The following is an 18214-nucleotide window of genomic DNA, read 5'->3' as shown; positions in this document are numbered from 1 at the left end:
ATTTATTTGGTGCTTTCATAATTATATTAGAAAAGGGTACCAAAACTTTAATGAAGAATGTTTCCCAGACAATGATTCTGAAATTACTTCCGTTAATCCTATTGTTAGCAATTAGTATGTTTCCACCTTGAATAGCAGTCATTATGTCAGTTGGCACGATTTAGATAAGAGGTTAGAATTGACAGAACCAGGGAGATTAGAAAACTTGGAGTAGGGGGGAGGGGAGGGCACGGGGAAGAGAGGAGCTGGGTGGATCGGTACCAATTCACGTTTATTAGTGCTGTCACCTCCGCTTATCCTCACTATTTTTCAGTGGTGAAAACTTATGCATCTTGAGCATCCAACACTTACTACTAAATAAAATTTTACATGACGAATCCAGACCATGAGCTACTACTTGCACAGTACATAAGTGCATGCATGCTTGTTATAGCTTATTTAGGTCTTCTTGTGACCTGTAGGCGACAATCTGCAATAGTTGTAGCCTGTAGGGAACATATGTTTTGACCCCGCGCTCCCTGAAGTCATGTAATATATAATGTATTAGTCATTTTAAAGGTAGAAAGGAAGCACTATAATACTGGTTACAAAGACACAAACATGAGTTTATGGATTGAGGTTTTAATGACTTATGACATTTAATACAATAAAATGATCGACCTAGGGATTCTTGATGCTACAAACATTCCGTTGTCTGATTCAGAACATTATAATACATAATTACCCTTCCATGTCTGTAATAAGTCTTAGCACAACTGCTTAGCAAAATCACAAGTCTGAGCACAATCTCTGGGAACCCTATTTTAAGTTACTTGTGTGTGATGCAAGTACACGAGCATGATAGCGTGTAATTGCATACATATGAGGCCTGTTCCTTGGTTATCATGATTAGCAGTCTTAATAAAGGCAGCTGTTTGTGGATGCAGTCACGAGAAAATTTGCTCCCGAGGCCCTTTGGATCATCATGTACAGGTAAGGTGATCAGGGTAACACAACTACAATGAAATTTCTATTATAAATTCAGTTTTCTATTTCTGTGTTCTGTCTATTGACAGTATATAAGGAGGTTACACTTAAAGTTCTAATGTGATTGTTCCTATTGTCAAGGGTCCATGACGTTCCGTCTGAACTGCATACAAATGTGCTTTTTTTTTTTTTAAGTTATCTCAAGATGGCATAAAATTAGTTTGTCAGTAACTGTTTATTGCCTCATAATCAGGTGTCATTCTGCTTCTCACTCTGTAAACTTATCCCCATGTTTGATTTATTAACGCGACAATGCACAAACTTCTGTTGTAACTATGATGATTTAAATCGACGATCATGCATACTGTTTTGTTATTCATACCATGTAGTTCAAACATTACTGGACCTTTCATGATTTTGCTGTCTTAAGTTTAAACCAGCTGCAAAAATGCATCCATATTTTACGAAAGCAGATCATTTCCATTTTATGTGCTGGTCATTTAGCTCTGTTGTAGGATCACTACCGTCGAGACTGTTGAAGCTTCCAGTATAGTCATCATTAGTCTCTCTTTAAAATATGCTCTCAGTTGGTCCTCACTTGTCCTGTTGCTCGGTGAATTGTTTTCAGAGTAGAAAGACATCTCTTTTGCTTTATTGGTGTGAAAAAAGTGGAGATTCTGTCGTATGGAGGTAGCTTTGGTGACCAGTGAGAGCGGAGTCTTCTTTAGCTTTTCGGCATTCAAATTTTTGTCCCAAATTTTACATGACAGAACAGAAACCACTATAACTTGAGACGTTCAGGCTTTGGATCCATCGAAAACGTTGCGGATAATCATGGGCTAAGAAGCTTGAACCTGCAATAGTGGAACCTGATTCAGACAGAATATAATGTGATAAACATTTTAAGGATTTAAATGTCACTGATGATAGGATGAATGCGATCTATGAAAATATTATTATTTTACCTGCTCCATACAGTATTTTCAAGAGGAGAAAATAGTTAAAGTTTCAATATTATTTTGTCAAAATTCTTTAGTGTTGCATGGAGTTGAGATGGTGTGATGAACTGGTATATTTGTTTTTGTTAAGAGTTTTAAGGGGACTCAAACAGAACACCGAGTTTGTAGTTGTCGAATAATTCCGGCGCACATCGGGTTACGTTCTTCTATCTCATTTCTTTATACTTTTTTATTATAAAACATAGTTTTATAGTTTTGTTTTTTGAATTTTTTTTGTATATAAATTTAGATAGTAAATATTTATTCTGAAGAAAAAACAATTCAAAATAATTTATCAAGTTATATTTTATGAGCATTAAAAGTTGCATATTAAGTGTATTTCACAAAAATATAAAATGTAAAAGTATATCATTAATTTAATGTCATATACGAGGTTTCATCCTAGATATATGCATTTAACTTTTATGAAATTATATTAATATATTTATATATAGTATACATAAAAAATGGTACGAAATGTACTTTACTTTCATTATCGAATATAAGCTTCTATATGAATCAATAATAAGTCGAATATGAATTTATATTTAATTAGAAAATTATATACTTATATATAATAAGCGTAAGGGAGATAATTTGGTCGCATGTTCCTCTGGTCCAAAAACTTATCATCCGTTGGATCTTATATTGAACAAATAAGCACCGTTAGATTGGAAAATTAACTTCTGTTCTACAAGGCAACTAATATCACCTTGCATGTTTATAATTCCTTTTCTGAGTCCAAAACAAATTTTGTCTTTCACGTGTATATGATTTTTTTAATGCCAAATAAATATTTCCTACAAGTTTTATTCGTAAAATCATATAAATCTTACCGTCACAATTTTTTTATAATATATTTTAAAATTAATAAGCCGGATTTATGTGATTAGCAAATACAAAAATTTTTCTTAATCCAAAATAGATTCTACCTTCTTATTGCATGTTTATGATTCCTTTTTTTAATTCAAAAACAAATTATGTTTATCAATTTTAATTTAGAACCATATAAATTTTTTGAAAAATATTTAAATCACATTATATTTTTTTATTTTATTTTAACCTAGGAACCCGCAGCCGCTAGCCTTCGAGCTGGTAAACCCACAAGCTCACGCAATAGCGGTGCTGTGACCAAGAGGATACAGGTCCTCTCTTTAACCAGCTAAACCAACCCTTGCGGGCTATTTAAATCACACTATAATAATTCTAATATAAAATACATTTATAAATAATCTAATAAGAGTTGGCAATAACATATTCCACTCAAAATATATTAAAATTTGATAGAAAGAAATTAATACTTTGACAGGGTACATATGCGAAAAGGAATGGTTTCATTACAATAGTTTATTTGAAGCCATTAATGGCTGTGATGATGTATTTACCACAGTTCTAACTTACAAACAAATTATAATTTCGAATTTTATTTTATTGAAAATTTTAATTTATTATTTATAAATTAAATTTCTTCACACCATTTAAAATATATTTAAAAAGTTTATAAATAATTAAAAAGCTCCCGTGTCTTCGGGTATAAGCTAGTATATAAAAACACGCGCATACAAAATGACAAAGTACACGAATTCGACGGAGGTATTTTAAAAAAGAAAAATATTTACGACAAAACTTAATGCAAGTCCATGGGCACCGAGCTCATATACATGAATACCATGTTTTGCACAACTTTCATATAATTAACATTACACAAAACAACTATATTTCCACGTCATCCCCATATTTTGCCATCTTCTTGGTTGCCTCTTCGATAATCTTAATAAATACAGACAAATTATACAACACTACACACACTTGTGTTTTTGGTTTCTTTCTCTCCACCTCTGTTGAAGACGACATTCATTTGTGGACAACCCTCTACTTTGCAACCTCTCTGCATCTCTCTCTTCTCAAGCTCAGGTTTTTCCAACAACCCTCTCTCCCTCTATATATTTTACTCTTTCTCGAAAAAAAACGAGCTCTGATGCCACGTTAAGTAATAACGTAAATATGGACACATTTAGTGGAATTTAACTGTTTGTTTCTCCCTAATGAATTTTCAGTAACAGGACAAAGTACTCTGTTCTTGCACTTTGACACAGCTCTTCAAGTACAAAAGCTTTTCTAGTTACAAAATGTACCGATTTTCGGGACTTTTTTTGTCATTAGCGGTTGTGTTCTTGCTATTAGACTACTTGGTGGATGCTGAAATGATGACATGCTCGAATATAGTTCCGATGAGGTACCGGAAAGATAAGATATCGATTACGGACTTTGGAGGTGTGGGAGATGGCCGGACTTTGAATACCAAGGCGTTCCGGGAGGCTATCTACCGGATTCAGCATTTGAAGAGGAGAGGAGGGACATTTCTTTATATACCTAGAGGAGTTTATTTGACAGGGAGCTTCAATCTCACTAGTCACATGACTCTCTTCTTGGCTAGAGGAGCCGTTATCAAGGCCACAAAGGTATGAAATTTTTATCCCGAGTCTCTGTATTCAGTTACGGGAGTCTTGTGAATTGGGTACGTTTTTTCATTAATGAATTGTTGTGGCCTGAAACGGGTGTATGCTAGCCATAGAGTGTCAGTAACCCGGATGATATTAAATGAGCTATAACGTTTAGAAGTGCGACAGAGACACTTCACAGCAGAAAAGTTAAAAGAAAATTCGAGAAAAATGCATTTAATTTATCATACGAAAGTAAGGTGGTACACAATGCACTTTGGTTCATTGAATTGAAGGTGGGGTCTGTCTGCATGTGCATGAAATTTGGCATTTTGTTAACATGGACAGCGATGCCTGCACTAATCTGGTTTGCCTCATCCTGGAAATTCGAAAATTATGCTATGAGATTATATGGTTTCGTAATATTAGTTAAAATATTTGAAATTTGAACTTTATTGTTCTTGACTGGTGAATGCTCTTCTGGTTTTTTCTCCAGGATGTGAGACATTGGCCTTTAATCGCTCCCTTGCCTTCGTATGGAAGAGGCAGGGAGCGGCCTGGTGCAAGATATATGAGTTTGATTCATGGAAATGGACTTAGCGACGTCATTATCACAGGTTAGTCTCACTACTCAATACATTCCGGTGAAAATTCTTCAGTTTAATAATATATGAAGCTGTACAAGCCCTGTTAGATTGTTTACTTATCTTATCCGCGATTTGGAATGGCAACTTTTTCTTCTTCTTAGGTGAGAAAGGGACAATCGATGGCCAAGGCGATGTCTGGTGGAATATGTGGCGACATAGAACTCTTCAGTTCACGCGACCCAATCTGATTGAGCTCATGAACTCAAACGACATTATCATTTCAAATGTGATTTTCAAGAACTCGCCCTTCTGGAACATTCACCCTGTATATTGCAGGTACTTAACACCATTCTCATTCATCTAATTTTCTGAATTTTAGTTATATGATATAGTCTAAGACAGGAACAACAATGAAAATTCCAGCTAATCTGCATTTGTGTATCAAGTCTTGATTTACTCCATAGTTATAGGAGGACGGACTCTATTAGTTATCGTCACACTAAATCCTTTGATTTTGGCTACGTACATACTACTTGACTGATTTTCGTACATGGTTAAACAACTGGTATATATGCTTATAGCTAAATGTGCCTGCTTCGACAACCTGATCATTCTGCGATTTGGCACACCTGCATCCTGCTTATAAGGCTGAAATTTTTATACTACAACTTTCCTAGAATCTGATATCTTAATGCAATAATTTGACCTTGTACATTCCTCTTTTCCCAGCAATGTTGTAATTCGACATGTGACCATATTGGCCCCTGCTAACTCTCCTAACACTGATGGAATCGATCCAGGTAATCCTACACTAGAATTCTCTTTCATTTTAGGAAGTATCTTTTCTGAAATTTGTTTACGTGTTAAAACTGTGTTTAGATTCAAGCTCCCATGTCTGCATCGAGGATTCGTACATATCTACAGGCGATGATCTGGTGGCCATAAAGAGCGGTTGGGATGAGTATGGTATTGCATATGGTCGTCCTAGCAGTTTCATCACTATCAGGAGAATAACAGGATCATCGCCTTTTGCTGGTATAGCAATCGGAAGTGAAACATCTGGGGGCGTAGCCAACGTTTTGGCTGAGCACATAAGCCTGTTTAATATGGGAGTTGGCATCCACTTGAAGACCAACATTGGCAGAGGAGGAGTCATAAGAAACATTACAGTGTCCAGTGTGTATATGGAGAATGTACGAAAAGGAATAAAAATTGCAGGCGATGTTGGAGATCATCCTGATGGAAAATACAACCGAAGAGCCCTACCTGTAGTCAAGGACATTGTAATCAATAATGTCTGGGGCGAAAAGGTTCAGCAAGCAGGTTCAATACAAGGCCTCAGAAATTCCCCTTTTACTGGGATATGTCTTTCCAATATTCATCTTAATGGCGCGAGGGGAAGGAAAAATTCTCCGTGGAAGTGCTCGGATGTAACTGGTGCTGCTGTTCAAGTTAGACCGTGGCCCTGCTCAGAACTGAGTAGCAGCCATGAAACTGGTGCATGCTCAGTTCCTTTGTAGAATACTGTAACATTTTTATCTCAATTCAAGCAAGTGGCAGAAATTATTTACAACATTAAAAGAAGATTGCATTAGGGATGACAATCGGTCGGTATGATTCGGTTTTAACGAAAACCGAAACCAAACCGACTACTGTTTTCCAAAACCGAACCCGAACCAAACCGAATCGAAACCCGAAGTTCAAAAACCAAATCCGAACCACCGGTTTTCGGTTCGGTTCGGTTTTAACCGAAACCGAAAATTATATAAAAAAATACTAAAAAATATATCTAAAATATAGGTTCACAAACAAGTCTTTTATTCAAAAATTAACATATCCTTATATTATACAAAACATGCATGATTAAATTAGCAAATACAATAATTCATAATTAAAGAAGAAACTTCATTTTTTAAGTATTAGTTAAGTGTTATTAATTCAGCTTATTAAAAATAAATGTAGGTTGATTTCTAGGGCTTTTTTTATTCATAACCACGTTTTCAATCTTATTTTCAAAAATATTAGCTTATCCAATCTTATTTTCAAAAATACTACCTTCTCTAAAATATTTTCAAAAATATTGTGGTTGCATATGCAACCATATATGCAACTACAATCCTAATTTCAAGTTTCGAATGTTATTTTTGACCTCATCTTTGGACTCGATATATATATATATATATATATATATATATATATATATATATATATATATATATATATATGAATATATATATGAGTAAAGTTCTATGGAGACCACTTATGTTCTGCAATCAAAACACTATAAAATACATTATTTTGTGAAGTATGTTCAACAAATATCATGTATTCATTAAAATTGTTGAAGATCATCTATGTTTCATAAGTATATAATGTATGTTCTGCAAGTTGAACAATGTCCTGCAAACTAAATATATTTCGTAGAATATAACTTTTTGTAATGTTCTACATGCGAAACTTATATGATATTCAAGATTTTAAAGTGAAATAATGATTTTGTACAACATGATGTGCAAACCTATACATTTTGCAATGTTTTTATGCAATATTTGACTTGCAGAACATAAGTGGTCTCCACGGTCTCCAATAAAAGTGGTCTCCATAGAACTTTACTCTATATGTATATATGGATTCCAAATATGAGGTCGAAAATGACATTTGAAAACTGGAATTTGAAATCAGGAATTCAGTTGCATATATGGTTGCATATGAGGTTGTATTCAGTTGATTCTATTGTAATCTAATGGCCCCGCCAGGGGCACCCATACATCAGTGGCAACTTACAGTTTTCCGTTGCATATGAGGTTGCATATGAGGTTGCATGCAACCTCATATGCAACTGAAAACTGTAAGTTGCAACTGATGTATGGGTGCCCCTGGCGGGGCCATTAGATTGCAATAGAATCAACTGAATGCAACCCCATATGCAACTAAATGCAACCTCATATGCAACCATATATGCAACTACAATTCCTGATTTCAAGTTCCAGTTTTCAAATGTCATTTTCGACCTCATCTTTGGAGTCGACATACTGGAACTTGAATCAGGAATTGTAGTTGCATAAATTTTCGACCTCATCTTTCCATAAATTTTCTGAATTTCTCTCTCCTCATATTCTATAATTACAAAAAAAAAAACTACTACAGTTGGAAACCATGAATAGAAAAATAAGTAGAGAACAAACTAAGAAAACAACTTACACTGGTATCTTTCTGATCATAAGCATCTCGAAGCCAATCGACCTTGTTTTTGATTTTGTTTGCAGTGACATAAGGTTCCTGACCGAACTTCACTCTATAAAGTTCAATTGCACGTTGTTTTATTTCTGACCAGGTCATTTTTTTCAAATAATCTGGCCGTCCCATATCCGAGTTTAGACTCGAAATGAAACTAACTATTACCAACTCTTCTTGCTCCGCTGTCCACTCATGTCGGGTAGGACCAATATAACGGCTCTTTCGTTTGCTGCTCATCTACACATAAACAAACAAGGTAGGAATAAACGCATGCACATCTATTCACATCTATCTATCAAAAAACACCTAAGTCACTAGAACACAATATAGTCAAACCAAGAAACAAGAAATACAACAAAAATATACAAACAGTGTAGACGAAACAGTAATATACAGAAATGTAGACAAAACAAATACTAACTTACAGGTGGAGTAGTGAAATTATCACCAACACTCTCTACTCTCCAACTCCAAACCCGCTTTCTTTTGGACTCGTTACTTTTCAACTCCAAACCCGCTTTCTTCTCGGTATTGGATTCATTATTTTCAATTGGGGATACCCTTCTTTTAACACACATTGAAATCCTCTTTCTGCAATTAAACCTCCTCATCGATTTGATTTGATGGTTTACCACTGTAATCGATAGTGGAGTAATTACAAATTTCTACCCCTCGAAACAAAATTAATGGTTTCTCTCTCTCTCTCTTTGACAACCGTAGCCCTCGAAACTCAAACCCTCGAAATCTGCCAGCTTTGCTTTTCTTTATCAGTCAAATACAGATGAAGTACTCTGCGATAAATGAAGCAGTTGGAATGAATAAGTTGATTTGGGAAGGTGGAAGAAATTATGAAATGAATTGAATAAGCAGTTAGAAGTAGTGTTCTAAAACTCGGAATACTTACCGCCTACTTTTGTACTAATCGGTTAATTATGCGTTTTTTAGTATAACGGTCGTCTAGGCGTCACTTAAGCGGAAATTAAGCGGGTCAAACACGATTAATTGGTGTTGACCTTTTAAAAAATTTACAAACTTTATTTTTCTATTTTCTTTCTTCGACTATCGGCTAGTATGCATTGTTAATTTATTTAAGTTGTCAAAATTTAAGTTTGTAAGTAAATATATGTATAAAAATCGTAGAATCAACAATTTATAAATATATAATTAATTAATAAATAAATATGTATATATTTACAATCCGCTTAATGACCTGCTTTGAAATCCGCTTAAGCGCCCGCTTAACCGATAGAAGGTCGTGTCACCGCTTAGACCCGCTTACCGCTTTTTAGAACAGTGGTTAGAATCTCTCTCCTTTTTACTAGTATCAGAGCATCTCCAACCGAATCTTAACCCACTCTTCAAATATAAAATAAAAAATTAACTCAACTTAACGTGCATTCATCTCCAACAATACTTTTTATATCCACTCTCCAATAATACTTTTTACCTCCTTGCCTGCCTTGAGAACGTTATGTCTTGATTCTTCGAATTTATCAGAATTGTCTTTTGCTTTGCCTAATTTAACAACACTCCGTCTGAATGATTGTATTTTACCCCAAAGGGTATGTGATCTCCCAGCTTTATTAAGTCTACATCTGAAATATGCTAGGCTTCCTGAGAATATGAGTGACTTGTTCTCTGCTCTTGTCAATCTAAAACATCTCACATTAATTTCAATGCGGGAGTCCACGCCACGAGATCATTTCATGTCTTGTCCTCAATTGCTGAACCTAAATATTAGGGCCGCCTACATAAGCTTCTGCTGCGTCCATGCCACGAGATCATTTCATATCTTGTCCTCAATTGTTGAACCTAAATATTAGGGCCGCCTACATAAGCTTCTGTTGCGTCCATGCCACGAGATATTTCATATCTTGTCCTCAATTGCTGAAAAGCAAATGTACTCAATACCTACAGCAATAAGATATGCCAACATAAAAAGCCCTAGTAAAGCACAAATAAAGACAACAACAAACAAAGGCAAAGACACACCCATGTTTATCAAGAAGAAGAAGAGGAAATCAAGAAGAAGAAAGAACCGAGGTTATGTAATCGAGGAAAGAAACATAATGAGCAGGTTATGTAATCGAGGTTAATTAGGACCTTTGCCACTCTAAAATAAAACCGAGACACATAACAATGAAAACCAAAGTGTTATTGTCTTCAATCTTTTTCATTGCAGATTTAGTGGTCAACGGGTACTTAAAAATCGAATAAAACGAATCATTTAAAAGATAATTGTCAAAATTGTACAGATAATTACAATAATTATCCAATAAAGGATAAATACAAACTAAAATGTACTTATTTCGAATTTTAAAAATATTTTCAACTCTTACTCAAAATAAAAAAAATAAAAAAACGGTTCCAACGAATAAAATATTGGTAGTGTACATGAGTCAATTGTCTTCGTTTTTATTACTCCCTCCGTCCCTAATTACATGTCCACCGATTTATGGTACGTATGGTCAATGCGTTTATAGTACCTATGGTTCTAATAATTATGGTACCTATGGTTCTAGGAATTATGGCACCTATGGTCCAACGATTTAGGGTACCTATGGTGCATTCATTTGGTACTTACGGTCTCCATAAGTTATGGTACGTATGGTTTGACATATGGTACCTATGATTCTACGCAATATGGCTTATGGTCACCAGCCTTATGCCTATGGTCACCAGCCTTATGGTATCTATGTTCAAAATAATTATAAGACTTATGGTGCTTTATACCTTGTGCTGTATTACATGATGTTTTTTACTTCCCACTGGTGATAATTGTTGTTCGAAGCAATTGGATGTCCAACTCGAAGCAATTTATGAGTAAAATAATGATATTTGCACAACATTATTCACAAAATAATAAGTTTTGCAATTTTTTATGTAATATATTACTTGCAGAACATATATGGACTAGTCATCATATATATTGAATTTGAGGAGAATTTATTCTACGTTAAATTTGATTTGTTAAACTTAATTGTTATTAAATATCGTGATTTCAATCTTAACGAATAATTTTTTTATCATTTGTTTAATGAATAATAGTGTATTATAATAGTATTCTTTTTATATTCTTTTAGATGGTGATTATATAAGACAAGTCCTAAAAGATCGTGATATAAAGTCAGTATAAAAAAATATATAAAAGATTTATCTCATTATCAATGCATATTCAAGTTGTATAAGTAAATTTTATGATATCATTATCAATGCATATTCAAGTTGTATGAGTAAATTTTATGATATTATAATATTTTTTTACAATTTTTTTAAATAGTCTATATTTAAAATTTTGAAAAGAAATTAAAATATGCAATGTATTTGAAACAGTTTCCATTTTTTTCGAAACCACCAATTTTTCAATCCCCAATTTGAAACCCCAAATTTATCTGATTGCATGTATTTGTGAATTGAGGATGTCATTCTCAATTCACTACCCCAAATTCCAGTGATTCATAATTTGACAAAACATTGATTCAAGCAAATAATTCCAGTGATTTACAACCACTGTATGACAAAAAGAACCTTTTCTCGTCCTTAAACATCAACTCCGAAGTCCTTTCAAACAAGCAACCTGACAAAAATGCTTATTCATAGATAACTCATGCTGAAGCAATTTAATAAAGTCTATACATGTAACTAGGACACAAGTATTAATAAGTCCTTAAAAAGTGTCTAGTAATTCAAGTGTTCTTGACTTAGCAGCTGAGTTTCTACCCCACATATTCTTATTGACTAAAAAAGTTAGTAGTGATGTCTATGTTTTTTGCAAATTGAGGAGTATTTGGGGTCTTATTTTTCCTTTGTGTTCTTTATGATTTATTGAGTTCTAGGAAGGAACTAGCTCAGTGAGAAGGTTGTTTGGCGAAAGAAGATTGAGATCGATGTTACCAAGGCGTGCCATTTACTGGTATGTGTTTTGCTCCACCTGCTTTACTAGCTGCTTCTGATGCTTATGATTATTTGGAATACCAACCTGGTTTCACTGTAATACTAAATTAGCTTATTGCTATCTGATACAGGGGTGATGATTGGCCTTGATCTTGCAGACAACTTCCATAAATTATATATATATATATATATATATATAGAGAGTTTTACTCCAATAGAAACCTCCTTAATCTAGAAACTAAAAACCAAGTTGAAATATCACTAAATCCTAAAGCAAATACCACTAAATTCTTAAACAACCCCATCTCCACCTCCATCTTCACCAACCCCACCTCCATCTTCACCAACCCCACCTCCACATCTGCCACTGCCACCACCTCCGTCTCACCTCCTCCATAACCACCACCACCTCTATGCCGCCCGCCCCCTCCATCTCCACCTCCATTATTTCTCTAACAACACAATCTCCACCTCCATCTTCACCAAACCCATCTTGGTCGCTGCTTCAACCTTCTTCAGCCCCGTTCATACTTCTTTCTCCACCTCAGCTCAACTTCAAAACGCGGCGGAGCCGCCACTATTCCGGCAACGCTCCAACCCCTTACTTGAAGCCACCCACACCTTCGCTACAATCATCCTTTCTCCATCTCCACCTTCACCTCCACCATCTCCACCACCGTCACCACCATCTGAATCGAAAACGTGAACAGATCTAGAGATTTGAGCAGTTTTTGGAACATATATGGAGATTCTGGGCTGTTTCTGCAAGTTTTCACTAATTCTTGCAACACAGATCACTAAATTCTACAGAGAATATCACTAAATTGTACTGCGAATATCACTAACTTGTATTGGTTTCTAGTTTTTATTTTAAAAGTGGTTTCTATTTGATCATGAGCCTATATATATATATATATATATATATATATAGGGATAGGATCAAATTACAAACTTTTATTCTCCCATCGTGTTAATCTTTAGTTATCAAAAGTATTCATGTTGAAAATTCTTGAAAAAACATTACAATTTTTAAAAATAACGCATAAATAAATCGTGCATTCAACGCATTTATAACTGGGGTTCAACATCGGGTGTTGAACACTAATTATCGTTATGTTGAATATATCTATAAACATACTTAAACTATACCTCTGGGCTTTGGGTGGGGTTTAGAAATATAAATATTAGTTATATAATACATTTAGCTTAGTTCTTACATTCATAAATTAGTTTATGTACTTCTCCAACACAATTTTAATCGATGTTCAACAAAATATGTTAAAAAAATGTTAAACTCAAATTATATATGTGTTGAACGCAGAAAGTTTGTAAGTTTGTAAGTTTGTACCAGAACCCACCCCTATATATATATATATATATATATATATATATAATGGTATGCGATAAATTTATAATATCGGGTTCGGTCGGGTTTCGGTTTGGTTCGGATTCGAATCGAGTTTCGGATATTCGGGTTGGTATCGGTTCGGTTGGCCCAAAAACCAAAACCGTACCAAATTCAATCGATTTTTAAAAATAAAAACCAAACCCGAAACCAAACCATAAAAATCGGGTTTGGTAAAAATCATTCGGATCGGTTCGGTCGGATATCCGTTGGTTCGAAAAATTTTGTCATCCCTAGATTGCATGATTTCTTACCCTATAATGTAGCATGAGCCCTCAAGACAGATATATGAAACAAAGCAAAGGTCACACCTCATAAATATCACAGCAACCAGAGACTCAAACATTGGTTGTAGTGTTCAGCAAACATTTCAATCATTCAGGTAAACCTTCTAGGGGGTCATCTGACAAATCTGAATGAGTTATATCTGATTGATTAATATATCTGAATAATCCGAATCAATAAAATATCTGAATGATGAATAATAAATATTATTTGGCATATAAAATTTAATAGTGTCTGAATAATGTTTTTTTAAATAGATAAATTTGTTTGAGCTCATGAGTAAATGTCCTTCAACTATTATTATTATTATTATTATGCTATTAGATAGATATGATAATTATTACATAAATATGATAATTATTAAAAAAATTCACAATAGTATATATACTTGACTGCAAAAGTAGTTGATTTTAGATTAATCTACTACTGAACTGATAATTCAAGATTTTAAGAAAGAATGGCTCAGCTGTATATGATTCGCTCAACACTAACATAAAAAGTTATTAAATGAAATGAATCTTCTGGATTAGTCAGTTAAGCTCATTAAGCAGTCAATTAAACAAAACAAATGGGGCCTAAATCTTGCAGCCTGTTTTCTCAATATTACTAACATGTTAAAGCCATATATATCACAAGGCACAAGTATCATCAAAGAATATAATAGCCGTTCTTCTGTACATTAAATCATGGTTGTAACACGTAATATATAAGAACAGAGATTCTTAGCCACATAAACAAGATGTCTAAAAAGCTATCAACAATTATTTTTTTTGTCATATCAACGAATTAAAATTTGATTATAACAAATCCTGCTAATGAACATGGAGCTCCATTGCTAAAGTGCCAGTAAAACCTCTCGATTCCCTCCTATTGTTGCAGCCTGTACAATCCTTTTTGTCATCTCAAACTTAATTATACAAGGAACTTCCTTCCTTTACTCTTTTCACCGAAAGCTAGAGAACCCAATCAACAACTCTTCCTCGTTGCCGCAACATAAAGAATATCAGTGTTACCATAATCTCCAACCCAAAAATACAATAAGTAAATCCTTTTTTTTTACAAAATCTAAAACCCGGGTTTATGCAGCAGTGTACAAAAGCCAACCCCATACCCTACATCCACTTATGGGCATATTTATGCTCACTATCCAGAAGCAGTTTTTGAGCAATTCAGGATGAATCTGGCAAGATCATCAAACTCTAGCTCATAAACCCATATATATAGTCTTAAGACAAACGAGTTTGAAAAGGAGGTTGGATATATGCAAAGAAGCATCCAAACCAAATCATAACAAACATTGACACATACCCAATCAAAATAGAAGATACATTGAATTTGAGAATCTTGAATTAAGACAGAGGTCTCTATCCTCTATCTTCAAACTTAATGAATCTTAACCAATATAAGAAGGATCAAATATAACTAGTGTATGAGGAAACAAGTAATATGAATAAGCGCAAATTAGTACAATAGATTGATTCATACGACAAACTAAATAGCATAGGTCGATTCATAGGACAAACTAGTACATACACTAAAAAAAACTGGTGTATGTGAAAAAATACCAAGACTTAATATTGAGATAACTAAGACTTTAACAACATCCTTGCAAAAGAATTTCCCTCCAATATGTCTTGGGATTTCATTCATGTCACCGGAAACATGGTTTGTCGAAGAAGATATACTACTTACTCAACAACCAAATAGAATGACATGATATTGACCGGTTACTTGAACATGAAAATATAAAACAACAAACTAAACACAAAACAACAAAGCAACATAACTTAATTTAAGACGTCAACACATTAGTCTTTCTTGATATCTTTTTTTTTTAGTCCTCATCACCTGACAGAACCTCCTAAGAAATTTGATATGCACATCTTCGTAGCCTCCATTTCTCCATCCAACCTTCACGTGCACGTAATCTTTTTATTCTCTATTACCAACTCGAAGAACTGTTACTTCATGACTACAATATTTAGCATGTGCAAGGTAATCTGGCTCATCGTAGATACCATTATCAACAAACTTAAAAAAACCTTGACAACCCGAAATTGGACACCCGTTACAAAACCTAATACTGCCATGCACCACTCTCTCGCTCAGAACCTTTGTTACCTATTCTATTGTTACCTATCCTATACTAAAAGGTGATCCATCAGGGTTAAAGTTAAACACTTAATCTTCTCTGATGAAGATCCGAGGTCCTTTGCTCATCATCATCTCTTTGATTCATCATTCACAGCTCTAAATTTTCTTTTCCGAGTCCGAATCGCATAGTTTTGTAGGAAAGAAATGCCATATTGATGTGCACAATCCAGCGGATACTGAGGACAACATAGTGATGTACATAATCCAGCAGATACCGAGGACTACTTGCATAGGTGTTGTCATTTTGATCTCAATGATTTTTTTTTTCTCATGGAGTTGTGTGGCAGAGTAGACCCACCCTATCAATTCTTCTGTTAAAGAAACAGATTCTCCAAGAGTTTTTACCATTGGATGATTGTTGAGAAAATTGCAGCTGACAACATATGCAACGGTAAAATTCAACACAGATTCTCCAAGAGGTTTTACCATTTGATGATTGTTAAGATAATTGCAGCTAACAACATGTGCAACGGTAAAAAGCCCAACAAGTTCTCGTCTTGCGTTGATTATATACAAGCATGAAAGCAATCAATTTGTTCTGTGTCCAATCCATCAACACCTTATTCTGCACCAAATACAATTAATGGATTATAAACTATTTGTGAGAATAACACTAAAACAGTAATCATACATCAAAACAAAAAACACTAAAAGAATAATTTATATGTACATTTAAATTATTTTAAATGTGAAACACAAGTTGTAAACTACAAGATATGATGCAATAATTAACAATTATTTTCATTTTTCACATATTTTAATTATTTAATTATAATTTTATTAAGGCAATAGATCTCATCAAAATAACTCTCCTTCCCCTATATATCCTTTTCAAACACATATAAAATCTCTAATCGTTTTTAGAGACACTAGAATAACTAGTAAATATTTCATTATATTTGTTATTTGAATTATATTAAAAAAATGTAATTTATATTAAATTATATATTAAACATTACTCTACAGTTTGATTATTATACAAAGTTAACCATAATCTAGCATTATATTTAAAAAAAAATAAAACAGCTAATATACCATACCTTATAATGTGAAACTGATATCACAAATTCATGTTTGTCAACATCTATCCACTCATTCAAAAAAATTAAATTTCAGCTAATTTTGTTGTTTCATGAAGATCTGCAGTGTCACCCAACTCCTATTCAAAATCAGTAATTTGGCATGTTGTTCTATTACACTCATTTTCTTCAACTTTTTTAGAGAAATGAATCACCAACCCAATATCCTATATGCAAATGAAAAGAAAAAAATAGTTAAAATTATTATACAATTGAACAAGATAATTTCAAAGTATATTCTTTCATCGATCACTGGAGTTGTTTTCGAAATGAAATCTTCAAGTTCATCTTTTGTTGGTTTTATGTTAGTTACTATTTTCAACAATAATATTGTATTATTTCTAGAGTTGGTTTTCTCAGATTTTTTGTTTGTGAATGTGGAGTTTGAAAGTGAGTAGTGTAGATAGTAAATATATAAACTTTTTCACATACCCAAAACAAAACAAATCAAAGTTCTTTCTTTAAAACATGTATGACTTTACTTTGACAGCAGTAGCTAGTGAGTATCTTTTTTAGCTGCAACTATGACTCTTCTAAATCTGAAAAGATTCTATGTTATCTTTAAATTTCATTTACAAGTCAGTAAGTTGACATTCATTCAAATCATGTATAGTGTTAACGGAGGAATCTGGTGATAACAAGATTCAGGGAGGGTTGCTGGAACTTGTGGTGGACGATGACGGCGGACGACGAAGTATGGGTGGTGATTTTGGGTTTGGCTGAGATCGTTTGGGGGATTAGGGTTTTCTCACAAGATCGAAGGAGTATTCGCTCTTGCAAAGGTTGCGACCTCTCCTCAAACAATGTGCCTACATACCCTATTTATAGGGATCAAGCCAGACGTAGTTCTTGGGGAACAAGTAACCTAATCAGAATAGGTTTCTCATTCCTTGGTTCCAACGATGGGCCACCGCCTTAGATCAGACGGACGTGGGCTTCTGGAGCCCAGCCTCCTCCGAGGAGCATGGAACTAGGTGGGCTGACCAGCACTAGCCCACGTGGACCTCCTCAGACTCAGCTGTATGGGCTAGCCCTCCGTCCTCTCTTAGGGCGAGGCTGATGGTGGGCTTGGGCCCAAGATGAAACAATAATAATCAGGCCTGCGAACCAGGCGTATCAGGTCCTTTCTGTATTGGGCGAGGACACAATTGCTGCGGGCGAGGACCCT

The 18214-nt window shown here is 34.3% G+C and overlaps 1 protein-coding gene across 1 annotated transcript; it reads left to right on the top strand.

Annotated features, from left to right (window-relative positions):
* Positions 1–3670: 3670 nt before the first annotated feature.
* Positions 3671–6592, top strand: LOC108206961 (probable polygalacturonase). Its single transcript, XM_017377416.2, has 6 exons — positions 3671–3878; positions 4022–4426; positions 4902–5022; positions 5154–5328; positions 5722–5792; positions 5872–6592. Exons 2-6 carry the CDS (start codon positions 4094–4096, stop codon positions 6510–6512), a joined length of 1341 nt encoding a protein of 446 aa, XP_017232905.1. The 5' UTR covers positions 3671–3878; positions 4022–4093; the 3' UTR covers positions 6513–6592.
* The last annotated feature ends 11622 nt before the right edge of the window (positions 6593–18214 follow it).

The sequence above is a fragment of the Daucus carota genome, chromosome 2 (genome assembly GCF_001625215.2).
Source record: "Daucus carota subsp. sativus chromosome 2, DH1 v3.0, whole genome shotgun sequence".
NCBI lineage: Eukaryota > Viridiplantae > Streptophyta > Magnoliopsida > Apiales > Apiaceae > Daucus > Daucus carota.
This window is presented reverse-complemented; position numbering and strand designations above follow the sequence as displayed.